Source organism: Pogona vitticeps, chromosome 4 (assembly GCF_051106095.1).
Source record: "Pogona vitticeps strain Pit_001003342236 chromosome 4, PviZW2.1, whole genome shotgun sequence".
Classification (NCBI taxonomy): Eukaryota; Metazoa; Chordata; class Lepidosauria; order Squamata; family Agamidae; genus Pogona; species Pogona vitticeps.
The window spans coordinates 63,284,120-63,309,594 of NC_135786.1; the positions used below are offsets into that span (position 1 = coordinate 63,284,120).

At 40.3% G+C, this 25,475-nt stretch overlaps 1 protein-coding gene across 17 annotated transcripts in view; it reads left to right on the forward strand.

Moving 5' to 3' along the window:
• The window catches only part of MAST2 (microtubule associated serine/threonine kinase 2), a 234,073-nt gene extending 208,864 nt beyond the window's left edge, over positions 1 to 25,209 (forward strand). For all 17 annotated transcript variants that reach the window (XM_072997567.2, XM_072997568.2, XM_072997569.2 and 14 more), the window contains 9 exons: positions 2,238 to 2,347; positions 4,800 to 4,954; positions 10,497 to 10,798; positions 11,736 to 11,951; positions 12,826 to 13,052; positions 14,281 to 14,403; positions 17,519 to 17,655; positions 18,119 to 18,306; positions 19,737 to 25,209. In XM_072997567.2, the coding sequence (XP_072853668.2) occupies positions 2,238 to 2,347; positions 4,800 to 4,954; positions 10,497 to 10,798; positions 11,736 to 11,951; positions 12,826 to 13,052; positions 14,281 to 14,403; positions 17,519 to 17,655; positions 18,119 to 18,306; positions 19,737 to 21,841 (3,563 nt within the window). In that variant the 3' untranslated portion in view covers positions 21,842 to 25,209. The remainder of the gene's footprint in view (positions 1 to 2,237; positions 2,348 to 4,799; positions 4,955 to 10,496; positions 10,799 to 11,735; positions 11,952 to 12,825; positions 13,053 to 14,280; positions 14,404 to 17,518; positions 17,656 to 18,118; positions 18,307 to 19,736) is intronic.
• Positions 25,210 to 25,475: the final 266 nt, after the last annotated feature.

Below are 25,475 nucleotides of genomic sequence, written 5' to 3' on the forward strand. Positions count from 1 at the left end.
TCTTAAAATGTTCAAAAACTGTTTTAAATGCTTGGAATTGTTAGTGCACCTTGTAAAACCTTTGCAAACTTAATTTGGCTTTGTTCTGACTCTTTGTTAATTTTTGGTGAATTCCCCCCCCCCCATTGGAATGCATTGAACTGTAGGTTTGGCTTTGTTCTGACTCTTCGTTAATTTTTGGTGAATTCCCCCCATTGGAATGCATTGAACTGTAGGTTTGACAGCTGTCAAACCTACAGTTCAATGCATTCCAATGGGGGGGGGGAAATTCACCAAAAATTAACGAAGAGTCAGAACAAAGCCAAATTAAGTTTGCAAAGGTTTTACAAGGTGCACTAACGATTCCAAGCATTTAAAACAGTTTTTGAACATTTTAAGACACACTTAAAATAGTGAAAACGGACATCGCTAAGCGAAACAGGGGGACCTAAACTGTCATCGCTAAGCGAGGCAAGGTCCCGAACATCGATATGCGAAATTTCCCCATAGGAACCATCGCTAAACGGAGCACAAGGTCGCTCCAAAAACCTCATCGCTAAGCGAATACATTGTTAAACCAGTGGTCCCCAACCTTGGGCCTCCTGATGTTCTTGGACTTCATCTCCCAGAAATCCTGGCCAGCAGAGGTGGTGGTGAAGGCTTCTGGGAGTTGTAGTCCAAGAACATCTGGAGGCCCAAGGTTGGGGACCACTGCGTTAAACGATGCAATCGCTAAGCGAGGCACCACTGTACAGTATATGTAACTGAAAAGGTAGCTGTAATAGTTTTAGCAGCAGGGCATGCATATCAAATACGTCAAATAATATAATTGCATGAATTTTCTCTTGATTGGTTGTTGTGTGCTTTTCAGGCTCTTTGGCCGTGTTCTGAACACTGCCAAAGAGCCCGAAAAACCCACAACAACCATTAGCTCCCGGCCATGAAAGCCTTCGCGAATATATTTCTCTTGATTATTTTCTTGTATTTGAGGTGTCAGTCGGTTGCAACACGAACATAATGTAGAGGGAGAACTTGTCATGTTTAGCTTGTTTTGCCCTTGCTAGCCAGCTGAAGATAATGGGCAATGACAATAAGCAATGATTAAGTTTCACTGTGGCTATGGGAACCATCTATCAGATTTTGACTCAGCTGTTGATAAGAAAAGCTGTCACTCTTATTCTGACAGATGCCCTTTGCACTTCCAGCAGATGTTATTGGATGTCTTTCAGTTTGTTCTTAGGATATACAGAAAATGACCTACACAGTACTGTTCCAGTGTTGTATCATCAAGTATCAATTGAGTGCATTTTCACTTCAGGTGTTTGAATAGCATGACAGTTAGTCCAATGAAATACAGCTGTACTCACCAACAGAAATGGAAGAAATACTAGAAATAATGGTCTTGCCTGATAGCAAAAAACATCCGTATAAGTTGAAAGAGTATACAATAAGTTTGGGTAGCTGAATTTTTATTTTACATCTCTGACATTTATATATGAAACATCCTATCCTTTTTTTAGAGTTAAGAACCAGTGGTTTCACTCTCCCCTGATGCTTGCTTTCACCACCAGAGTTGCTGTTTTCACAATGGTCTACATATACACACAGTTTCCTCCATTAAAACCCAGCACATACACACTCTGCACATTTTGATCATACATGGAATCCTACACCTAGGAGTATGATTACACTTGCAAACAAGGGCATGGGGGAATGATCCTTAAGTTTTTCAAAAAATGTCAGGACGTTGCTGCCACTGATACTTATCAACACCACTGCAGTAGCAAATTCACTGAGGGGTGGCGGGAACACGGCCTCTGCAGAAATAGCCACTGGGTGGGCTGCTTGTTTCCCATACTTTTGGTTGTTTATTAAATTGAGAATTGCCTTTATTGATTCATAGTTTATTCTGATATCATGGATTATTGATTAAGAATGAAGCTCATAGCCACCCAGAGTAGACTTTGGTCAACAACAACAACAAATAAAGAAATAAAGAAAATAATAATAATAATAATAATAATAATAATAATAATAATAATAATAATAATAATAATAATAATAATAATAATAATAATAATAATAATAATAATAATAATAATAATAATAATAATAATAATAATAAATTTCCTAGTTTTTAACAGTGAATCTCAGGAAAGTCTTGGGTCCCATGTAGGATACTGGTTTATGAGCATAGTGAATGTCAGCTGTTTCCTTCTGTCTGAATTCTTGAACTTAAATCTCTGTTCTTGTTTCAGCTCGTACTGAGCGGTATCAGCATTTAGATTCTGAGGAAGAGGAAGACACAAATGATGATGATCACGTGGAAATTAAACAGTTTTCCTCATGTTCACCAAGGTTTAGTAAGGTGTGTAAAATGCTGATTTAAATGTGATTTAAATTTATTTGTGGTCCAAAGAGACTAAAGTACAGTGATTAGTAACCTTCATGGAACCTAGGCGTTTTAGTAGGCAATTACAAACCTGTAGAACAACCAATAGAACTGAAGTGACCTCAAGAGTATATTACCTGCTATGGCATTTTGCCACTGCTGATACTTCATCATTGTTGCATACACAGAGCTGCACAACAGGATTTCAACCAGTTTGTTAGAGATTATGCATGTATGTTTTCATCATTATCTATAGACACATACAAGGTTTTTGAAATTAGTTATTTAGAAAAATCCTAGAGGAGGTTATATGTAAATACTGAAAGATCCCCAGTAAGATTGTCAAGAAGTCATGAATATTGTTGACATAATGTATGGGTGGGTTGCTGGTATCTTACTATGTACTGCCCAGTGAGCAGAATAAGCAGTTTCTTGCCCAAATGCAACAAAGCTGCCTTAGCACATATTAAATAAATGATAGGCTTTTCTATCCTAAGAAAGTAGAGATGCCTCTGTACATTCAAGAATTTAATGTTCAGAGTCTTAAATTACTGGTCAGTCTTGCTCTGTTTTTGCACCTACAGTGCTACAGCTCAAGGGTTACATTGGTAGCTTTTGGGTTAGTTAGCTGATTATCGCTATTAGCCACTATGAGCAGTGTTTGATAGAAAAGAAAGGTATAGTGAAGACGGAAGATTTTTGTTTAATTAAAATGTAGTTAGTGCTATTTTCCTTACATATCTTGATCCATACTTTGACAATTCAAAAATATTTGATATTCTCCCTCCATGTTTTGACCAGTAATAAATGTATTATAGGATTACTAATTCTTGGTTTTGCATTTTGTACTTGTTCATTCTGTAAACCAAAATATGTTAGAATACAGTAAATTCATAACTTTCTTTGTGGTTGTGCCTGATGCACTCACAATTTTTATAAGTGTTTCAGTACCTCAGGACAGTTCTTTCCAGTTTAAATCATAAGGAAAAAATTAGATCATTCCTAATTTTTGTAAATTCACGAAGTGTTTACTTTATTTTCCCATTGACTATTAATCATGATCTAGCTTTGTATCTCATTCAAGCATACAATACTAAGTTTTCAGTTTCCCTTATTAAATGTCTTTTTCCTTTCATTTTCACCTAGCACTGATCTTTGAATGTATTTAGTATTCACACCTCATGGATCAGTTTTATTTAATATGAAAGAGAGCTTGATAATAAAAAGCGCAGCAAGCAAGGAGTAGAATTTGCATTGAGCCCTATGGTGCAGTGGTTAAACTGCAGTACTGCAGTCAAACCTCTGTTCATGACCTGAGTACAATCCCAACGGGTTCAGGTGGCTGGCTCAAGGTCAATGCAGCCTTCCATCCTTCTGAGGTTGGTAAAATGAATATCCCGTTCTCTGGAGGGCAAGTCAGTTTTTTTTTCATAATTATGTTGTAAATTGCCCAGAGAGTGCTCTAGCATTGTAGGATGGTATATAAGTCAAAACGGAAGCAGCAGTTTGTTTCACTGTTTGTGTCAATATTTGTGTCACATATAGTTTGAAACATAGGGGACATTATGAAAAGCATAATACCTCTTTGATGAAGAATAAACTGACATAGAAAGTAGTCTGGAAGTGAGCAATGGGGCTGGAATAAGATGCAAATTGGAAAATATCTTGCAGAATTTTGGGGCAGGAAGTTTGGTGTAAAAATGGAGTGGTACAGACATGTTCGTATCTTGAACACTGAAAAATAGTACAGCATTCATAGTGTTGGCAGCATGAAAGGCTCATTATATTTTGAAAGTCTTCTCTGATGATTCAGCCAGATAATTTATTAACAGCTTTCCTGTTGATGTTGTGAATTTTTAATAGTGTTCTTTTCATTAGTCTCATATGCAAATCAGCTTTTCAGTTGAATTTGGTCTACTTTTGTTAACCGTTCAGTGATTTCAAATGTCATTGTAAAAGTAGTTCAGGTATGATTGACTAAATATATTAGCTCATGGGGGCAGGATATTTTTTTAAAACTGGGTTAAGTTCCTGTTACAGGATTTTTTGAAATAGTTTATCTCAGGCTTTGAAAATATTGCCACCCTGGTCCTAATCTAGCATTGAATTTGTTAAACACAGTTTTGCAAAATTTGTCCTACAAATTAAAAAAAAAACCTTTACAGCAATACTAGTGCAGCAAAATGCACGGCCATAGTCTGGACAACAGCTGAACAGTGAGTAGTAGAGATACTAGACTGCTATTCCTTTGTTTTCCCCCCAGCCCTGAGCAAACTGGGGGATGGGGCAGACAGAAAATCAAAGATGATTATGAAGTCCAACTTTTCATTTGAACTTTGCAATTCTGATCTACCATATTATTTTATTAAAACACTATAGCAATGATATTTCACTTGTTAGTATGCATTTTATATGATTATACCCATAGGTATACAGCAGTATGGAACGTCTTTCTATCCATGAAGAGAGAAAAACACCACCACCCACCAAGCGTAGCCTGAGTGAGGAAAAGGATGATAGACTAGATAGTCTAGGTGGCTTGAAGAATCGAGACCGCAGCTGGGTGATTGGGTCTCCTGAAATGTAAGCTTAACATACTAAATTAAAGTGAAGCTGTAGTTCTATGAATTGGGGAAGGAAACCTATGGCCCTCCTGATGTCTTTGGACTTCATCTTGAATCTCCACCCAAGACATAGCTAATGGTTAGTGGTTAGAGATGGGCATGAATTAAAAAACAAATTACCAAAATTAATCAAAAAGCACTAATTTGTTGATTTGTATTCTTTTTTAAAAAATATTTTATTTTTAACAAAGGGTAACAGGAAGGAAAAAGGGATTGAGGTTAAAGGGAAGAGGAGAAACAATGACATACTAATATCCATTCTATACATATTGTCATATCAACATTCCAAATTACTCTTTTTGCTATTTTCTGCCTTCCAGATTTAAGTTCTCATTCTAATGTTGATTCGTATTCATCCCGATCAATGCCCCTGATGAATACAAATCAGTAAATTTTAGCAATTTTTGATATGTCAATTTATTGGGCTATAAAACTTTCCATTAGGCAGAGAAGCTTCCCCTACCTCTTCTCAAAAACACCTCCAAAGTTTGGTAAAGGTTTGGTTTCAGATGTCGAAGTTATACACCCACAAAGAGGGCCCCCCAGGAAAGTTTCTCCCCAGAAACCAGAGACACCAAAATCACAAAGAAGCTTCCCCTGACTCTCCTGTTCAGTCCCTCCAAGTTTGGTGAACATTAGATTTCTGTTAAAGGGCACTTTCCTGGGGGGGACCCACTTTGTGGGTGTATAATTTGGAGGTCTGAATCCCATGCTTTACCAAACTTGGAGGGATTATAGAGGAGAATCAGGGAAAGCTTCCCTGTGATTTTGGCGTCTCTAGGTGCTTGAGGGGCTACATTATAGTGTTTTACAGGCAAAAATGAATTGATGAATTGATTCGTTGATTTGTCAGAAAAATTATGAATTCATTATTTGTGATTTGTTGACCTTGACAAATCACAAATCAAAATGAATTGCCATTTTTCCAATTCGTGCCCATCTCTAATAGTGGTTGTAGAAGTTCTAGTCAAGTAACATTTGGAGGCTTATAGGTTCATTATAAGCAATGCTGCAGTTTTTCAGTATGAATGATTGCAGCTAAAAGTTTTTATTTCTGAAATGAAATGTAAATTTTACGTAGCTTTTGTTTGGTATGCTTGAACACACGAAAAAGAGAAATCACAGCTATTTATGATGTTGAGAGGTCAAAGCTATATCAGGTTAAAAGATTTGTTGAATTGTTTTTAACATCTTTATGGAACTGTGTAATCAATCTGAGAGAAAAATCAGTTATAATTGTTGTAGCTTTCCAGTCTTTTAAGTCTAGCCAGTCTCAGTTCTGTTCTGACTGAAACATCATATTTGCTCAAAATGAAACTTAAAATTATCTTGTGCCATTGCAAGCACAGCTAGCATTTATTTATTTATTTTATTATTTTATTTATTTTATTTCTATCCCGCCTATCTGGTCGTACTAGACCACTCTAGGCGGCTCACAACAAACAGCAACAACAAAATTTTAAAACATTACAATTTAAGAAAGATAGAAATTAAAAAGATATAGAAAGAAAATCGTCAGGAGTTTTCTGTTGGAAAGGCCCGCTTATACAACAGCGTTTTTAATTGTTTCTTGAACATGCCCAGCGAGGGAGCCGCGCGAATCTCAGGAGGTAAGTTGTTCCAGAGGCGAGGAGCCACCGCCGAGAAGGCCCTATTTCTAGTCTTTTCCTTCCGGGCCTCTCTCGGCGTTAGGCTCCTCAGCCTCACCTCCTGGCTTGCACGAGTGACACGGGTAGATCTTGGTGGGAGAAGGCGCTCCATCAAGTATCGAGGTCCTAAACCGTTTAGGGCTTTGTAAGTAAGCATCAAGACTTTGAAGTCGATGCGGAATCGGATGGGCAGCCAATGCAACGCGGCCAGAGTGGGGGAGATATGTTGGTATCTTCTCACTCCACTGAGTAATCTGGCCGCAGCATTCTGCACCACCTGTAGTTTCCGCAGCAGCCTCAAAGGTAGCCCCACGTAGAGCGCATTACAGTGGTCTAATCTTGAGATTACAAGCGCATGCACCAAAGTGGTGAGAGCCCCAACATCGAGGTAGGGCCGCAGCTGGGCTATCCGCCTAAGATGAAAGAAAGCGGTGCGGACCACGGACGCCACCTGGGATTCCATGGTGAGCGCCGGGTCCAGATGGATCCCCAAGCTGCGGACCCCATCCCTGGCGGACAGAGTCACCCCCCCAAAAGTGAGGGAGTTTCCCATATCCCCAAGTGTGGGGGCACCCACCCTCAGTACCTCCGTCTTGTCCGGGTTCAGCCTCAGCCCGTTCTCCTGCATCCATTCCAGTACGGACTCCAGGCAACGCTGAAGGGACAGAACGGCATCTCCTGCAGTTGGAAAAAAGGAGATGTAGAGCTGTGTGTCATCCGCATATTGGTGGCACAGTGCCCCACACCTCCTGATGACCCCACCCAGCGGCCTCATATAGATGTTGAACAGCATTGGGGAGATGATCGACCCCTGTGGGACCCCACAATTGAGGCTCCACGGGGCCGAGACAGCCTCCCCAAGCTGTACTCTCTGGGGGCGGTCCACCAAGAAGGAACGGAGCCAGGCCAATGCGAGGCCACCAATTCCCAACTCAGAGAGCCTCCCCAGGAGGATACCATGGTCAATGGTATCAAAGGCCGCTGAGATATCGAGGAGGACCAGCAGAGACACTTTGCCCCTGTCGGCCTCCCTCAATAGGTCATCACACAGGGCGACCAATGCCGTTTCTGTTCCATGGCGCGGCCTGAAGCCCGACTGGAATGGATCCAGGGCATCTGTTTCATCCAGGAGCGCCTGAAGCTGATCGGCCACCACCCTCTCGACTACCTTGCTCAAGAAAGAAACATTGGCGACGGGCCTATAATTGCCAATTTCGTCCGCCGCCAAACTAGGTTTCTTTCTGATGGGCCTAATGAGTGTTTCCTTGAGGGCAGAAGGAAATCTGCCCTCAAGGAAAGACCCATTAATTATTACAGTAGCCCATTCTGTTGTTGAAGGCCTGGCTGCCTTGATTAGCCAGGCCGGGCAAGGGTCCAAGGAGGAGGTGGTGGCACGACAGCGATCAAGCGTCCTGGCCACAGTGTCGGGCGAGACGGGCTGAAAGGAGTCAAAAGTCACCGGGCAAGACGGAGCGCTGGACATCTCAGCTCGACTCACTGTATTCAAAAAAGGGGAGAGGTCCCGGCGGATGGCCTCCACTTTAGATTTAAAAAATGCTGCAAATTGGTCCGGTGTAAAACTAGGGGGAGGCCTATCACCCGGGCCAATTCCGGATAGGTCACGTACTATACGGAATAATTCCGCCTGCTGGTTGGATGCCTCACTTATCCGGTTAGTGAGGTAGGTTCGACTGGCAGCCTTTACCTTAGCTTGGTAAAGGTTAGTAGCGACCTTAACAGCTATACGATTAAAAACCGTCGGGTCCTTTCTCCATTTGCGCTCTAGCCGTCTCCTGACCCGCTTCGACGTCCGGAGATCCTGGTTAAACCAGGGCGCCGGGCGATCTCTGCGGCGGAGAGGGCGTTTAGGCGCGATCGTGTCTACGGCACTAGCCGCGGCGGTGAACCAGCCGTCGACCAGAGCCTCGACAGGAGCGCCAACCAGGTCAGCCGTAACCCCTCTCATGGCATCCTGGAATCCAGTCGGATCCAGTAGCCTTCGAGGGCGGACCATGACAATAGGTCCTTGCTCCCTGCGAGGGGGGAGAGCCATCTTGAGGGTGCATTTTATTAGGTGGTGATCCGACCATGACAAGGGAGCCGACTCAAGGTCAGTCACCATCGGACCACTCTCACTCCCATTGGTGGAAAAGACCAGGTCTAATGTATGGCCACCCACGTGTGTAGGGCCGTTAACATGTTGGGACATGTTCAAGAAGGCCATGGTCTCCAGGAACTCAAGAGCTGGACCGGAGGTCCCTGCCCCCGCATGCACGTTAAAGTCCCCCAGGACCAATAGCCTCGGGGAACCCAACAGTGCCGCGGAGACAAAGTCCACCAGCTCCGGTAGGGAAATGGCTGGGTCGCGGGGAGCACGGTAGCCCAGCAAGATCCCAATACCGTCCCTGGCCCCAATCCACACGTGGAGGGCCTCAAGACCCGGCTTTACCACCGAGGAGCGCCTAGCTACCTCCAAGGTGGATTTGTAGACGATGGCAACTCCCCCCCCCCGTCCCTCCAGTCTACCCTGGTGTTGGACAGCATAACCGGGCGGACAGATGAGAGCTAGGGGGGGACCCCCCTCACCGCCAATCCATGTTTCGGTTATGCAAGCCAGGTCTGCATCTTCCTCCAAGATAAGGTCATAAATTAGTTGGGTTTTGTTAGATACAGACCTGGCATTCAACAACACCAGGCGTAGAGTAGAGGGCTGGCTGGTCTGGTTACCTCGATATTGAAGGTTGGTCTCCGACTCAGAACAAGGAACAGCCTTTAAACATCTGTTCAAAGTTCTTCTGACACGAGTAGGGACGGAGCCAACGCCATATCGCCCTCTACCAATGGTCACAGAGATGTTTTGTGGCCCCTCGCTGGGAAAGCGGGCCCCCCATTCCATGACGAAAAGGAGAGATAGAGAAGAAAAGAAAAGCAAAAGACAAAAAAAAAAAAAAAAAAACTAATACAGATAAACCAAAGAATAACAAAAAATTATACTATACAAGGACTAAATTAAATACAAGCAATAAAAATATAAAGTAACAGTGTCAAACTTAATAATAATTGAAGTAAATAATCAAAACAATAAAATATAAAGTGCATCAAAATAAAAATAATGTGCATTAAGTACATATGCATGAACCCAATGCAGTAAAATATAATAATAAAATAATAATAAAATAATAACAATAGTAGTAATGAAATAATAACAATAATTATAAAAGAACAACTAATTAAGTGTCTATAATAACTATCCCCCCACCTGCATCCCAGGTCTGACTTTCTCCCCCGTGTGTCCTTGTCCTTGATGTTATCGGAGGCAGCACTGATTTACAATCGTTCAAGGGGTATAACTCCCAGACCACAGTTCTTAGTTCAGAGTTCCCAGTATTATGCACAAACAGTATCAGAGTCACGGAGGGCCAGATTGAAAAAGGCACAGATTCCACCATTCTCAGCCCTAGTGTAACAGTTAGAGTGATGTCCTTATAGGCTGGGGGACAACAAGCGGGGGAAGTGGGGAAGAAAAGGGCTGGGGAAAGAAACACCAACATGGCGTTGGTGCGCTAACCCTCCGGCGTTCTGCCGATCTCGTGGCTCGCTGTCTCGTAGCACCCGCCAACTCCTGCCACGGCTCTAATGCTTATCCTTCCCAGACCACGTTAAGACCAGCATTAAGAAAAATAAGGTCTATTCTGGAGTAGGCTTTGTCTTCCTTCTTTCATTTACTCCAGACTGTCCACTTTTGATATCCTCTTTGTTATGCTTCTGCATCATTACCAGTCATTAGATTTTAAAAGTCACTAATGTCATTGCAAAATAAACTGAGCAAGATGTGTTCTGTTTTCTCATCAGACTGCGTAAACATATCTCAGTGTCTGAATCCTCTCATACAGAGAGTGACTCCAGCCCACCACTGACTGTCCGTCGGCGTTGTTCTGGACTTCTCGATATGTCTCGATTTGCTGTTTCAGCTGAGGAAGAAGGGAAGAAGAAAGCACTGGATGGAGCATCACTGGCTGTGATGCAGCCACGAGAAGGTCTTCCTTTTCCAATTCCAGAACAGCCTGTAGAACGGGAACTCCAACTAGATGATGAGAATGGGCCCAAAACACCTTCTTCAACTGTCAGTAGCGTTAGCAGCTCAACACTGTCAGGTAGATACCCTTGGGGATAAAATTATGATCTCTAAAGTACTCTGTACTTGATTTAATTTGCCACTGTACTGCTCCCTATGTGGATCTTGCCTCTCCACCCACTGGATGGTCCTCTCCTTGGGACATCCATATGTGAGATAATGTTTGAATAACTTATACTGTATGTATACAGTAATATGTAACTCAGATTGATATAAAGTGTGCAATCTGGTGCAATTTGAAACATCACACTAGCTTTTGTGTGCATGTACATTCACAAACTAACCCACTATCCAGAGATGGGACAGATGCACTTGGGCAGATGAGACAGTTCTGATATTGCTTCCTTGTCACATTTAGTGACGATTATTTGAATGAGTCCATTGTAATACACAGGGTTGCACAATTCCACAAAAGAACCCTGGGTTTCATGTTGCAACCATTAAAAACCTGGTTCATCTTCGTGTTGCATCCATGTTAAAAATATTATAATTTCCAATGTTGATTTGTATTGCAGAATATCATATGAAGAAGATATAGCTAACTTATGGTTTTTGATAGAGATATTCCATTTTAATCTTAGAATACTATTTAAGTTATACTTAATCAGGCTTCATCTTCTGATTGGATTCTTAATCAATAACTTTCATTTCAAATACATACTGCTTGCTGCATGGTATCACAGTTTGTTTTATTTAGAGAAGCTGCAGGAGGTAATCTTTTTTCAGGTTAATTATTTTTCTCTCAAAAGCAAAAGGAAATCTGATAATGTTATTATGACTTATATCACCCCTTATTAAATGCATTTTAAATAAGGTCTAGGGTCTGGGTTTGTTTCTGAGGAAAGTTCAGTGTTAGACTGTGTGTAAATATTACTTTGATTTCATATATGTGCCTGCAGGAGAGCAGGCTGTTAGAAATTCCCTATGGTTCTAATCTGTGTTAATTGAAATTGTAGCTGGGAGCACTACAGACTTCTGTGAGCAGCGCACCCGCAGTAACAGTAGTGAGGGCCCAGAATTTACTACTTCTAAAGCTACAAGTGACTTAGCAGTCAGGCGAGCCCGACATAGGTTACTTTCTGGTGAATCAGCAGAAAAGCGGACATCACGACCTGTCAACAAAGTTATTAAGTCAGCATCAGCTACTGCCCTCTCACTTTTAATTCCCTCAGGTAATGTGCAATAAAAATTATAATTTTTAGAATTGAAGTGATTTTCTAGAAGCAACAAACTTGTGACCATAAACACCTAATGCCTTTATATCTTTCTGTTTATGCCTACACACATACACTGTACTAAAAGTCAAGATATTATAAACATTTGTGATTTATATGGCAGTTTTATAGTGGCTGGATAGCTCAGTACATTAGGTATGTGGCTACAGAATCAGAGGCTAGGACTGATTACCCACTGTGCTTCCCAAGAGAAAAGCCAGCCTGTGTAGTCTTGGGCAAGCTGCATATTTTGAAATAAAGTAGTTTTATTTTTATTTTTTATTTTTTTAAAAAAGTTACTTTGTGGAGTCAGAATAAAGTGTCTCCTAACTAAGCATTGGATATCATAATTGGTTCCTGTTTGGAGTTTTGCTCTGTCTAAATTGTGTAGCAGACATAGTAGACCTTAGCACTCTGATCTGTAATTGGCATTCATTTCTTTGTAGATACTCATTTTCTGTTGAAATATAATGAATAGATTATAGTTAAGTTTTACTGTAATTTTATAAAGAAACAATACTTATTTGTATAGTGAAAAATGCTGTGGCTTAAAAGACGATTTACCAGAATATTTTTGAGCATATGCTTACATGTGAATTATAAAATAATATTTATAAAGAAGTAACAGCCAGAATAGCTGTGGCATGGAAAGTGCAGTACTAAGTTTACATTTTCTGATGTTTAATGTTAGGACACTTTTTTCAAAGGTCAAGAATATGAGATTTCTCAATGTAGGCAAAATATCTTATTCCCTTTTCTTAGTGTACTGTGAATTAAAATTTTCTTTGAAGGCCTGACTTCTAATTTCTAATCTTTTTGTATTTTCATTTAGAGCATCATACATGTTCTCCATTAGCTAGTCCTATGTCACCTCATTCTCTCTCCTCCAACCCATCTTCAAGAGATTCATCTCCAAGTCGAGAATTTTATCCAGCTGTTACAAACCTTAAACCACCAATCATCATTCACAGAGCTGGGAAGAAATATGGCTTCACTCTTCGTGCCATTAGAGTTTACATGGGGAACAGTGATATCTATACAGTGCATCACATGGTCTGGGTATGTTTATACTTAGTCCCTGTATGAGTGACTTTAGCCTAATCTGGGATTACAGGAACCTTTATTAATCAGAGCCTGATAAAATCCCTGTTTTGTTTTTTTTAAAAAAAATCTTAGAATCATCTTAGAAATAGTGAGTCTTTTCTAAAGAAATAAATCTGTGCATGTGTAAGGGGGTGCTCTCTATCAGAGATGTAACCCATAGGTTAATTACATTTAATTCCTTCAGAGCTGTGTTGACAATGATGGTCTGCTTCAGATCATTTCCTTTCCCTTAGGATTTCTCACATCTGCTTGAAGTTGATTACATGTCTTAAAGCATCACTGTTTTCCCACTGAATTGACTAGAGATTTGGGATTCAGTTCAGCTGTGAGTTATACAAGGGGCTTAATATACGTGTGCTCTTTCTCCTTCATCCATATTCTTTGTCAGCCTTTCTTTCACATGTACTTTCTTTGAGAAGGATGTGTGGTTGTCTGCTATAGCCATTTCCCATAAATAATAATTGTCATTTTTAACTGCATTGTATTATTTGGTAAAAGAGAAAAGGGATGTTAAAGTTTGTCCTCATTTCCCTACAGATATCACTTAAGGTTTCTTCATTTAAATAGAGATTGTTTTGAAGCTAATTAGCAGTAATATAATAATAAAATGCAGTAGAATAATAGCTTTAGTAAATCTGTTTCTGATCCTTATTTCACTTGACCTTAACAAAGACTGCATTATGTAGAAAAACTGAGGTGTGATAAAAACACAGGTTGTAAACTACAAATTAAACCCTGTCACCTCTTGGGTTATTTATTTTCATTGTGTTTATCCATTGACTCATAAATGTTTATGTTAGACATTTAAAAATAATCATGGTAGAAATAATTAATGATGTTCATTTTAGAGCTACACCATATTCTTTACGTACATATAAAACGTTCCAGATGCAATTTCCAGCATCTCCAGGTAAAAGGCCCTAGATGTAAGAACTAAAGAAGACCTCTTCCTGAGATACCAGAGAACTGGTGTTGCATGAGTGAGTGGCATGACTTGAGAACGAGGAACCATCTTTGTAAATGGCAGGACAAAAAAACAACTAAGTGATGTGCATTGCTGCAATTTTTGGCATTTACTTTCTAGAATGTCTGCTAGTGAGAGTGGTTAATTGAGGAGGGTAACTAATATGGCCAGATAATTTCTTTTTTGAAGCTGACAAATTTTTTTGTTTTTCCTTGGCAGCATGTGGAAGAAGGTGGGCCTGCAAGTGAAGCTGGTCTGCGGGAAGGGGACTTGATCACCCATGTGAATGGAGAGCCTGTACATGGATTGGTTCATACTGAAGTGGTAGAGTTGGTCCTGAAGGTACAGACAATGCACATGTGCTATAGGACAAGTGGGCAAAGTATGACTAGAAAGTACATATAAAGCTGCATGACACACCCAGTACATCTTGGAAGTATCTTGACTTGTTTTCTTCATTTAACTTGTAGGTTGCACTTAGTTGGTGCATTTGCTGCAGTACCATTTGTAAAAAGATAAGCTGCATAGATTCCTATAGAACATAGATAACTATGTTCATGTGCATGGAACTGCCTTTGCAAAAAATTTGAAAACTGTAGTTTAAAATACAGAGACTGGGAGAGTTGACCATATTATGCAAGTCCTTTGTCCACTTTTCCAGTCTGTTTCTGGGCTAAATTCAATGTGCTGTTTTTGATCTTCATAGCCTAAGATCAGGGCAACCGAAGGACAGGTTGTATCCTCGTGCCTGTTCTGTTCTAAAATGGTTTCCCATGGTAGCTCTGGTTTCCCCAGGTAGGCTTGCTTTTTAAGAATATATGAGGCTATACAGTGCCTCATATACAGTATTACATTCCATCTGTACTGCAAATATATGGCAGCCAATCCTTTAATAACAGAATTGTTTAAAAGTTTATCCTATGTAATCTTAAGGAAAATATTTCTCTGATTGTTCTTCTGACTTTAAGCTGTAAGTAATATTAACTCTCAGACAATGTTTTCCTATATAGATTGCTAGCATTACTTTCAAAAAAGCTTGCCTATTTAATCTTAGGTTCTTCCTATATGATACATCAATAGCACAGCAAATCTGCACATTTTTAAGCGGGCATGCTAGGTGTGTCCTTTCAAGTGAGTATCTTTGATTCAAAGATACTACATATTTTTAGTAATACTTTATAATTCTTAGGTGCCTGCAGGTGCATTCTAACCTATGGCAACCCTTTTCAGTGTTTTCTAGGTATAGAGTATTCAGAAGTGTTTTTTGTTGTGTCATCAAATTGCCTTTGACTTATGGCAACCCTGTGAATGAATGATCTCCAGACTGTCCTGTCCTTGGAAGCCTTGCTCAGCTCTTGTAAATGCAAGCTTGTGATTCCCTTATGGCATGGGTTCTTAACCTGTATTCTGCAGGCACCTGGGGGCCTGTGATGTCCTCACAGGGGGCCTGGGAAGGCTTGAAGAAATGTTATGATTCTGGGGGGCACTGCAAGGAAGAGGTGGTGCAGAGAGTATCAGGCCGCCTGCCCAGCCCCTCACATGGCTCCGCTGCCCAACCTCCGAGCCCACCGTCAGCTCTCCCTGATCTGCAAAAAAGATGGTTTTCTCCTGAAGTCCCGGCCGTGGCCCAAGTGATACAAAAGAGAAAGCAGGAGAAAGGAATTAGGAGGACCGATGTAAAGCAAGACAATCAGTATTTTCCGTTGGGTATAAGGAGGAAAGGAAAATATGCAAAAAGAGAGAGGACACTAATACCCCTCTCGCTTTCTAGTAGTCTGCAGCAACAAAAGATATTTAAAGGGGGTCCCTGGTAAAGGGAAAAAAACCCACTGCTTTAAGGAATCTATCCATCTCATATTTGGTCTTCTTTCTCTGCTGCCTTCAACCATTTCCAGCATTGTCTTTTCCAGAGACTTGTCTTCTCATGTATGAAAGCCTCAGTTTCATTTTTGCTTCCACAGAAAGTACAGGCTTGACTTGTATTAGGATCCCTTGTCTGTCTTTGTGGCAGTCCAAGATAGCCACAAAGCTCTTCTCCAGCCTTGCATTTCAAACAAATCCATTCTTTGTATTCGTGAAGGATTTCGCAGGCGGAATCTAATGGTTGTTGTGAGTTTTTCGGGCTCTTTGGCTGTGTTCTGAAGGTTGTTCTTCCTAACGTTTCGCCAGTCTCTGTGGCCAGCATCTTCAGAGGACAGCACTCTGTGCTCTGGTGTAGTTTGCTTGGGAGTGGAGTATATATTGCTGCAAGATAGGCTTTTGTCCTTTTCAGGAGATGGGTGATTAGTGTTGTCTTGTTGTGGGTGTATTGTTATGATAAGGAGGAGAGATTATCTGTCACTGTGATTGATGGGTGTCATTAGCTGGTCTTTTGTGTGTAGTGATCCCCGGTCCTTATGGCTGGGTACAGTTCATTGACCTTTTGCACACTGTATTTTTCAGAGCTGGGAGCCAAGTTTTGTTGAGTTTCAAACTTTCCTCTTTTTGTTGAAGTTGTGCTGGTGCTTGTGGATTTCAATGGCTTCCCTGTGCAGTCTGACATAATAATTGCTGGTGTTGTCCAGTATTTCAGTATTTTGAAATAGAATTTCATGTCCAGCTTGTTTTAGGGCATGTTCAGCTACTGCAGATTTTTCTGGTTGTTTTCGTCTGCAGTGTCTCTCATGTGCTTTGCTTCTGGTGGGAATGCTGTGTTTTGTGGTTCCAATGTATATCTGGCCACAACGGCAAGGTATCCAATATGCTCCTGCAGTGGTGAGGGGTTCCCTTCTGTCCTTTGCTGACTGTAACATTAGTTGTATTTCTGTGGTGGGCTTGAATACTGTTTGTAGGTTGTGTTTTTTCAAAAGTTTCCCCATGCGGTCCATGACCCCTTTGATGTATGGCAGAAATTCTTTATTTGTGGGTGGCTGTTTCTCTTTAGTTTGGTGTTGTTTTCTTGGTTTGATGGCTCTTGTGATTTCATTTTTGGAATAGCCATTTGACTGTAGGGCCCAATTCAGATTGTTGAGTTCAGTGCTGAGAAACTGAGCTTCACAGTTCAGATTTGCACGGTTTACCAGTGTTTTGATTATGCCTCTTTTTGCTATGGCTGGTGGTTGGAATTTTTGTGTAGGTACCAGTTTGTGTGGATGGGTTTTCTGTAGACCTTGTGTCCCAGTCGGAGGTCAGTTTTCCGTAGAACCATGACATATAAGAACGGGCGTTAGCCCTCTATTTCTTTTTCCATGGTGATTGAACTAGAAAACTCGTTGTTTAATCAGTGAGAAGAGAAGAGTCTGATTCAGGAAGTCTCTGTAGCAGCATTTTCTAAAGAAAAAATAAATACTGGATGAGAAGAAAAAGAATTAATCGGGGGAATTTAAGACAGGCATTCCCCTTTGCTTCAACATCCACTACTCAGAAGGGATCAATGGATGAATAAAAAGATGTTCAAATATATTTTCCCTTGTTTCAGAGCGGGAATAAAGTATCCATATCTACTACACCTTTTGAGAACACATCAATCAAAGTGGGGCCAGCTCGCAAAGCTAGCTACAAATCAAAAATGGCCAGGAGGAACAAGAAAAGCAAAGCAAAAGATGGACAGGAAAGGTTAGTGATTGTTTCCAAGGAAAATGGTATGTCCCAATAGTAAATAATTGACAGAAGTAATGTGTGCCAGTGTATGTTTCTTTGGTGGGTCAGTGTGTGTGTGTGTGTGTGTGTGTGTGTGTGTGTGTGTGTGTGTACATAATGAGAGACTTACTTTTAAGTATGTCTTAGATAGTAAGCAGTTATTTGCCATGGAAGACAATGCTCTTAGGTCTTGCATTCCCTGAAAGTCAGCTGAGCAAGATTTGGATTTAATTCAGGAAGAGGGGAATGGTGGGTCGGGGGCGGGATGTTTCTACACTTTTTTTCATAAAAAGATCTGTTACATCCAAGGCTCATCCATAAATAGAAAGAGCCCATCTGTATAAAAGCAGAACTTTTTACATTGACAAAAGAAAATCTTTTTGATCTGCATCTGCTTGCTTTTACAAATGATGGCAGGTCTTCACTTTCATTTTTCCAGCAAAAAGAAGAGCTCTCTGTTCAGGAAGATTACGAAGCAAGCATCTCTCCTTCACACCAGCAGGAGCTTGTCTTCCCTCAACCGTTCTCTGTCTTCTGGGGAAAGTGTTCCGGGTTCACCAACTCACAATCTATCTCCTCGTTCACCAACACAGAGTTACCGATCTACACCTGAATCTGCACATTCAGGTACAAGGATAGACGGAATCTTTAAGCAGGTCTCTCTGATTTAGTAGTAATGGGCTTTCTCAAGCTAGAGAATACTGCAGATAGGACATAAAATATCAGGATTTCTATAGTGAATCAAGAATGCACTAGAAAATATGAAAGAGTTTGATTTCTGCAAGTCACATTATTTCAGTGGCTTAGAAACAAATGAAAGACACATTAATGGTTGTTGTGGGTTTTTCGGGCTCTTTGGCCTTGTTCTAAAGGTTGTTCTTCCTAACGTTTTGCCAGTCTCTGTGGCCGGCATCTTCAGAGGACAGCACTCTGTGCTCTGGTGTAGTTTGCCAAGCAAACTACACCAGAGCACAGAGTGCTGTCCTCTGAAGATGCCGGCCACAGAGACTGGCAAAACGTTAGGAAGAACCTTCAGAAACACGGCCAAAGAGCCCGAAAAACCCACAACAACCATTAGATCCCGGCTGTGAAAGCCTTCACGAATACAAAAAGACACATTAATTTAATAGAAGAAACAGTAGTCCACATTGCATAAGCAAGATGTAGTAGCTGTACAGATGAAGAGTCTTGTCCAGGAGATCAAGCTATATGATGAGAGCTGAGAACCTTATCTACTGAGTGTAGGGAATTACACAGAATTTATGAACTTTAGAGAGCGAAAACAAAAGGTAAAAGATTGGTCTCCCTACCAGCATATGTTTTAGTTCCAAGAAGAGGAAGAGATTCTGGTGTGTGCTGGGAATTGCAGTGCTTGCTGGGATCCACTGCAGTGCTCCATGAGGAGGTTAGTCTTTCTACTCTTTAGGATATATAGAGGGAGCCTCTCAACTACTCATCCCATGTAGCACTGTGGGGACTACCAGCAGGCACTAAGGTGTCTCCACTTTCTTCAGAACAAACACATGGAATGAAACACATACGCTGGTGAGGATACCTCTCTTTTGCCTTCTGTTTTTGTTCTCCCAATCCCAGAATTCTATCTGGGGGATTCTGGGCCACTTCTGGGAGTATTTTTTGGATTTCTATGCCCAGATTCTACCCCCAGCCCCCAAATCCTAAGAGTGGAAATCCTAGAAATGCAGAAGTCTTGACCCTAAGAATAAATATAATAGCACGCTGAAGCATTCCTAGATGAGTTGTGCAAGCAAGTTGGTCTGGGAAATAAAGCTGGAACAAAGATGGTGCCAAGCAGACATGCCGAATAAGTTATAAATAAGTAAATTAAATTACAATACAATCTGATGGGGCCAAATCAATACTACCTGATATTTTATGCCATAGTAAAACACATTTGCCCTGTTAATTCAATTCCATATTGCCGTATTTCAAAACCCACATCATTATAAATATGGTATAAATATGGTATACATATTCCTAATGCTCCTTGAATTCGTTGACACATTCTATTTTTTGTTTTCCCTTTTTGATTTTTACAGTTGGTGGAAACTCTTCTCAGAGCAGTTCACCTAGTTCCAGTGTTCCCAACTCTCCTGCCAGTTCAGGACACATCCGGCCCAGCTCTTTACATGGATTAGCACCAAAGCTTCAGCGACAGTATCGCTCCCCAAGACGTAAATCTGCAGGAAACATTCCTCTCTCACCACTAGCTCATACTCCCTCACCAACCCCACAGTCTACATCACCACAGCGCTCCCCTTCCCCTTTGTCAGGGCATTCAGTTGGGAGTTCAAGCATCATGCAGTCTTTTCCTGTGAAATTACACTCCTCCCCACCTCTTGTCCGACAGATTTCAAGGCCCAAAAGTGCTGAGCCACCACGATCGCCTCTGCTAAAGAGGGTCCAATCAGCTGAAAAACTGACTTCCTCTCTGTCCTCCTCAGAAAAAAAGTTACCTTCTTCTCGGAAGCACAGTTTGGACATATCTCATTCTGAATTCAAGAAGGAGATGCTCCAGAGAGATCCAGGTCTCCAAAGCTGGCAGGAATCTATGAATGAAACAACTGGAGGTAAAGTTGGGCTTGCAGAAAAAGGGTCATTGCAGAAACCTTCTTCTAGAAAACTTGGAGCCATTCGGCAGGACAGAGTGGAAAGAAGAGAATCTTTGCAGAAGCAAGAAGCCATTACAGAAGTTGATTCTTCTGAAGATGAAACTGATGAAGGCTCAGAAGACAGTCAAGATGGGAGAAGAGTAGACCGACCACCCTTGTGTAGAGATAGGCAGATTTCTCATCCTTTCAGTGAGGTTTTGAAACATTCTTCCAATTTGGAAAGCAAAGACAGTATGGAGGATGATGCTTTTCTTCCTGAAGAACCCAAAACTGGCAATTTGCAGAAAGGGGCAAACCAACAACAGGATGCTGCAAGGACACCACCAACAAGCACAGATGAGTTACAATCCGAGATTTGTATAAGGAATTCATCTGTAGAAAAAGCTAGTAATTATGAAGCAGTTAAGGTAATATCAGAGTCTCAATTGGCATTAGAGTCAATACAAGGCAATAAACATAATTGTCAGAAGGCTGCTGATAGTAAAGATGCTAATGACCCTAAAGATGCTCTGGTTATCCAGGAAAACACAGACTGTCCAGAGCAGTTGAAGTGCCTATCAGTGAGATTCCTACAGCTTGGTCAAGGTGATTGCTCAGAACTGGCAAATAACAAAGATAAAGTGAAGAAATCAGCTTCTCAAGAAACTGCCTGCATATCATTTCATGATACTATGGCTTTGTTAGCACTTTCTTCTACTTGCACAGCTAGTACGAGCTCTCTTCCACTAGTAAGCCAAATAGACTTCAACAAAGCCCCTCCAAAACAGGAATCCCAGTCTGCCAAGGAGAGCACCAGTATTCAGAAGCTGGCAGACAGTGGAGAAATGCCTGCAAAAAGACCTTCTGGTGTTAAAGAACCACAGGAGTTGGCCTCTCCAGTAGTAGTTTCAAAGCATAAAAATCAGTCACGTGATAGAAATCCAAGTTGTCCAACAGATCACACTACAGGTACTCCAGTTTTTACACTTGATGCTCCAGCTGATGGTGGAACAGCTGCCTGGCAGGCATTTTTAACAACAGATGCAAAAGGCATGTTGGATCCAGCAAATTCCAACATAACTGGCTCAAAAGAACTAGAAGTAACAAGAGAAGAGTGCCCTCAGAAGGAGTTGGTTTATATAAAAAAGAATGTTTCCAAGCAAGGAATACAGGAGACAGTGAAGGGGTGGAGTTCAGAAGGAGCCAAATCCTTCAGCATAGATGATCTCCCTAACATGTATGGTTCCTACTTTGAATCAGAAAGCCCAGCAAAGTCTTGGGAGTCAGAATGTCCAGTGGAAAGAAGAGAGGAGCCAAGACCCGATAATTCTATTGTACCTGAAATTTTGGTGGATAGGTGGCTAATACCTCCCTCTGAAGATCAGCCCACTGGCACTGCAAAGCAGACCATTAGGATTTCTTCTGGACTAGATAGTAGCCTGAGTTATAAAAAAGAGATTATTTTAAGGCCAGAAGAAATCAGAGAGGCTGGAGGTCAGACACAAACAAAAGACTTCCTGTTGTCTGAAGGTGATGTTGTGAAGAAAACATAGCAGGATCTCTGCATTCTAAAACAAAGACAGCATTAGAACAACATAGTGTAAAACAGAAATCTTGTACATCTATTTTTTGTAGATTTGTGTTTTCACACTCTTGCCTTTTTTCATTCTTGCAGTTCTATTTTTGTACACCATCAGTCATTGGACGCCTCTTAACAGGGTATCTTTAGAGCAAAATTACAAAATTATTTGCAAATCTTGCATCCCTTCAAAAAGTTGCCTAATTTTTGCATTGTCCTTCTTCCATTCATTTTCCTCAATTTTTCAAAATTCCAGAGAACTATATTTGCAAAATAAGGCAACTTACTTGAAAAGAAAACATTTTGACCATCTCTTTCAACTTTTAGTCTCTTAAAAGAAAGTTACTTAAATTTTGAATTTTCTTTCAGTCATTCAATTTTCAAAATTGAAGATACATACGCAAAAATGAAGCAGATCACTGGAAAAGAAAATATTTTGACCACCAGTTCCAAATTTTATTCCTTGTATCCAGAATTTTAGATCATATTTTATATTGGCAAAGAAAACAACAACAAAAAACCCAAACCTTTTGATGGCAGGCTCCTAAAATTCTTGTTATGGCATATCATAAGCTTCCATATATTTTTTGAAAGAACTTTTTAATGTCAGCTTAAGCAAAGCAGCAGTACCCTTTTAAAGATCTATTTAAATGAAATATCCAGACAAACCTTCAGTTTGTATTTTGATTTATTTTTACTCTGCTTTTAAAGAAGCATGACAGTCTAGCATCAGCCTTTTAAAATATATAATGCTTGTGGTCTTACCAACCATAACTTGCTCAGAGCAGATGATCACCTCAAAAAAGGGTAAGTTCATTTAGTTGGTTCTCATTAAAGTAGACTGCAGCATTGAGAAGTTATTGGGGAGCTAGTTAGCTTCTTGTAGAAAGAGCTAACATCTACCAAAGTGTTCTGTACTGACTTAGTAGAAAGTGATCTTCAGTAATTTGTAAGGAAGAGGTTGGGATAAGCCACTGTACATTATATAATCCTTATTACCCTGCATTTGTTCAACAAATTGGATCCTACGTACAGACAAAACATTGATTATTATTCAAATCCCTTTCCATTCCTTACTCTTATAACCTCTTTTTCAAATTGCTTGTATGTGTGTGTGCTTTTTAAAGTAACTTTCTGAAAACTCTATGTGGTGCTTTGTCAAAAAGGATGGCTAAATGTGTAATACTTCACTGATACATAAGATATACAAATACAGTTATACACAATAAGACAGTATCTGCAGCCTTTCAGATGTATTACTCATTGAATCTAATTATATTTTATAGACAGAGGTGGCTATTTGCATAAATCCCATAATTCTTGTGATTTTAACTTACAGCCTTGCCTAGCAGAATACATCTGTATGTGTGGGCAGAGAAGGTAATTATTTGCATAGTCTATTGTTCTACATAGACAGAGGTGATCACATGGTGACTGTAATAGCTTTTCGGAGCAAGCACTGGAGCTAATTACAATACAGCTTCATTACTCCGCCATGCTTTAAGTCTTTTCCTACACCATTTCTCCTTGGAGTACATATACATAGTTCTTCACTAGGACTGTGATCTTAAAACCCTAATTTATTATCATCACATTTCAAGAGTTTTTGTTTCTTGAGAGAAATCCTTGATTCTTCCCCTCCACCTAATTCTAGATTCTTTGGTTTCAGTTTTGGACCAATTTATCTTTGACCTGGAGTTCTTTTTACATTAACCACTATTTGTTTACATTTGTGTGATAGGAATGTGTGTGTGTGTGTGTGTGTTGATACTGTAAAAGAATATCCATTAGCTTTCTCTTATATAAAACTAAAACTTCAATCCTCAATATTTCATCAATATTTGTTCCCAGATCCCACAGTGACTTTTATTAGGCAAAATACACTAATCTCTATTAATCATGCCACGAGCACGCAAGAGCTAGCTGTATGCTTTTGCATTCAGCCACAAATCTTACCTGCCTGTCACTTGCTGTGTTGTTCTCTGGGCAAAGAGAATTGGAGGCATCAGTACACAGATGCATTTAGGAAAAGGGAATTGCTGCTCATATGAGTTGATGGCATAGCTACGCAGAAACGCACATTAACTTGAATAATATGAGAACATTAATTGTAGTGGTACTGTATGACTTTGTGCCCTGGAGATAAATAATGTAGCTTCAAGCATACTTTGTAGCACCTGTATACACAATAGAGCCAAAGGATTTATATCTCTAGCATAACCAAATAAATGATACTGGGCACCACATTTCTGTATTATAAATGCCATGCAGATGCTTTTTGATATAATGTCATTAACAGGAAACTCCTGTAATTGTTAAAGCTACCAGAAGCCTTCATTTTTCACTGTTGTTTCATAGATTCATTTAATTGTGGACCTACTTTGGTGAGATTACTGGCTAAAGAAAGTTTCATCAAAACGCATGTTAACAAAACATACTTGCTAACAGTCATGACATTACTGAGGGCAGAATTTAAGATCTTAAAAGCACTTAACAATCATCGAGCCTTGCTAGAAGTGGTGTACAATAGCTGAATTAAATTTCAGTTACCTTGGTGAGGGAAAACAAGTGTTGGTATGACAGTCCACAGTCCACTTAAGCAAGTTGATGCTGATTCAGCTACCTGAAACTCTCAGTTGTGTTCTATGAATGCAGAACTCCATTTTGTTATAAGATACCTACAACCATCTTACACCATATATTTTTGTTTCTCTTAGTTTGGATATTTGGAATTCATTAATTTTCCACAGTCTTTAAACATTTAGTATCCAGCTAATGCATTCCTCAACAACGCAGTGCATCTAAGACTATCAGATTGATATTTAGTGTAAATATTAGGTGTTAGCACTGGTAAAAGCCACTCCTGGGGGAAAGATGACCAAGATCTTGTTGTGTCCATTATGCTATGAAGGAATATTTGCCATAGAGCAGGGTAAAGGGAATCACCTGCTGTCCCCCAACCCCATTAGCACTGAATTAAGGTGTGATTTGAAATTTTTGTTTGTTGATTTCCTGTGGGGAGGGTGATGTCTTCCTCCAGTTTTACTTTACTGGATGTGAAGGTTGGTGCCGTACTTCTAGTAGATGATTTTACAGCTGTGTGCGTTTACATTGTATTTTAATTTTTGTTATTTTGAAAACTGTGAACACAGCTTTCGTGCTGAGTTCCAATATCACGCTGGTGCCAGTTGGCATCTGCCTAACAGAGGATGCTGTGGGATAAAGTGTTTTTAGAAACTTGAACAATTGCCACATTAGAGAGGTGCAATAATTTTTATTCATGTTGTACCTGCATGTCGATGTTCAGATATTGCTCGGAAATATACTTCATTTTTACATAAATCTGTGTCCCTCTCTTGATTGAATTAATATTCTTCAGATGTTTTCCTATGAAATGTTGCAATATTTCTGTGTTTTTATGTGACTATGCTGTCCTGTGGCAATCCAGATAGCCCATAATAACATGGCTGCACACAGATAACCATTTGCCACTGATAACCTACTCCAGTGGAGAGATCAGCTAGCTTTTGATCTCTTAAGGCAGGTCACAAATTTTCTGTATATTTTGGTAACTTCACACTTGGTGAGTGGTCCCTGTATATACTTTG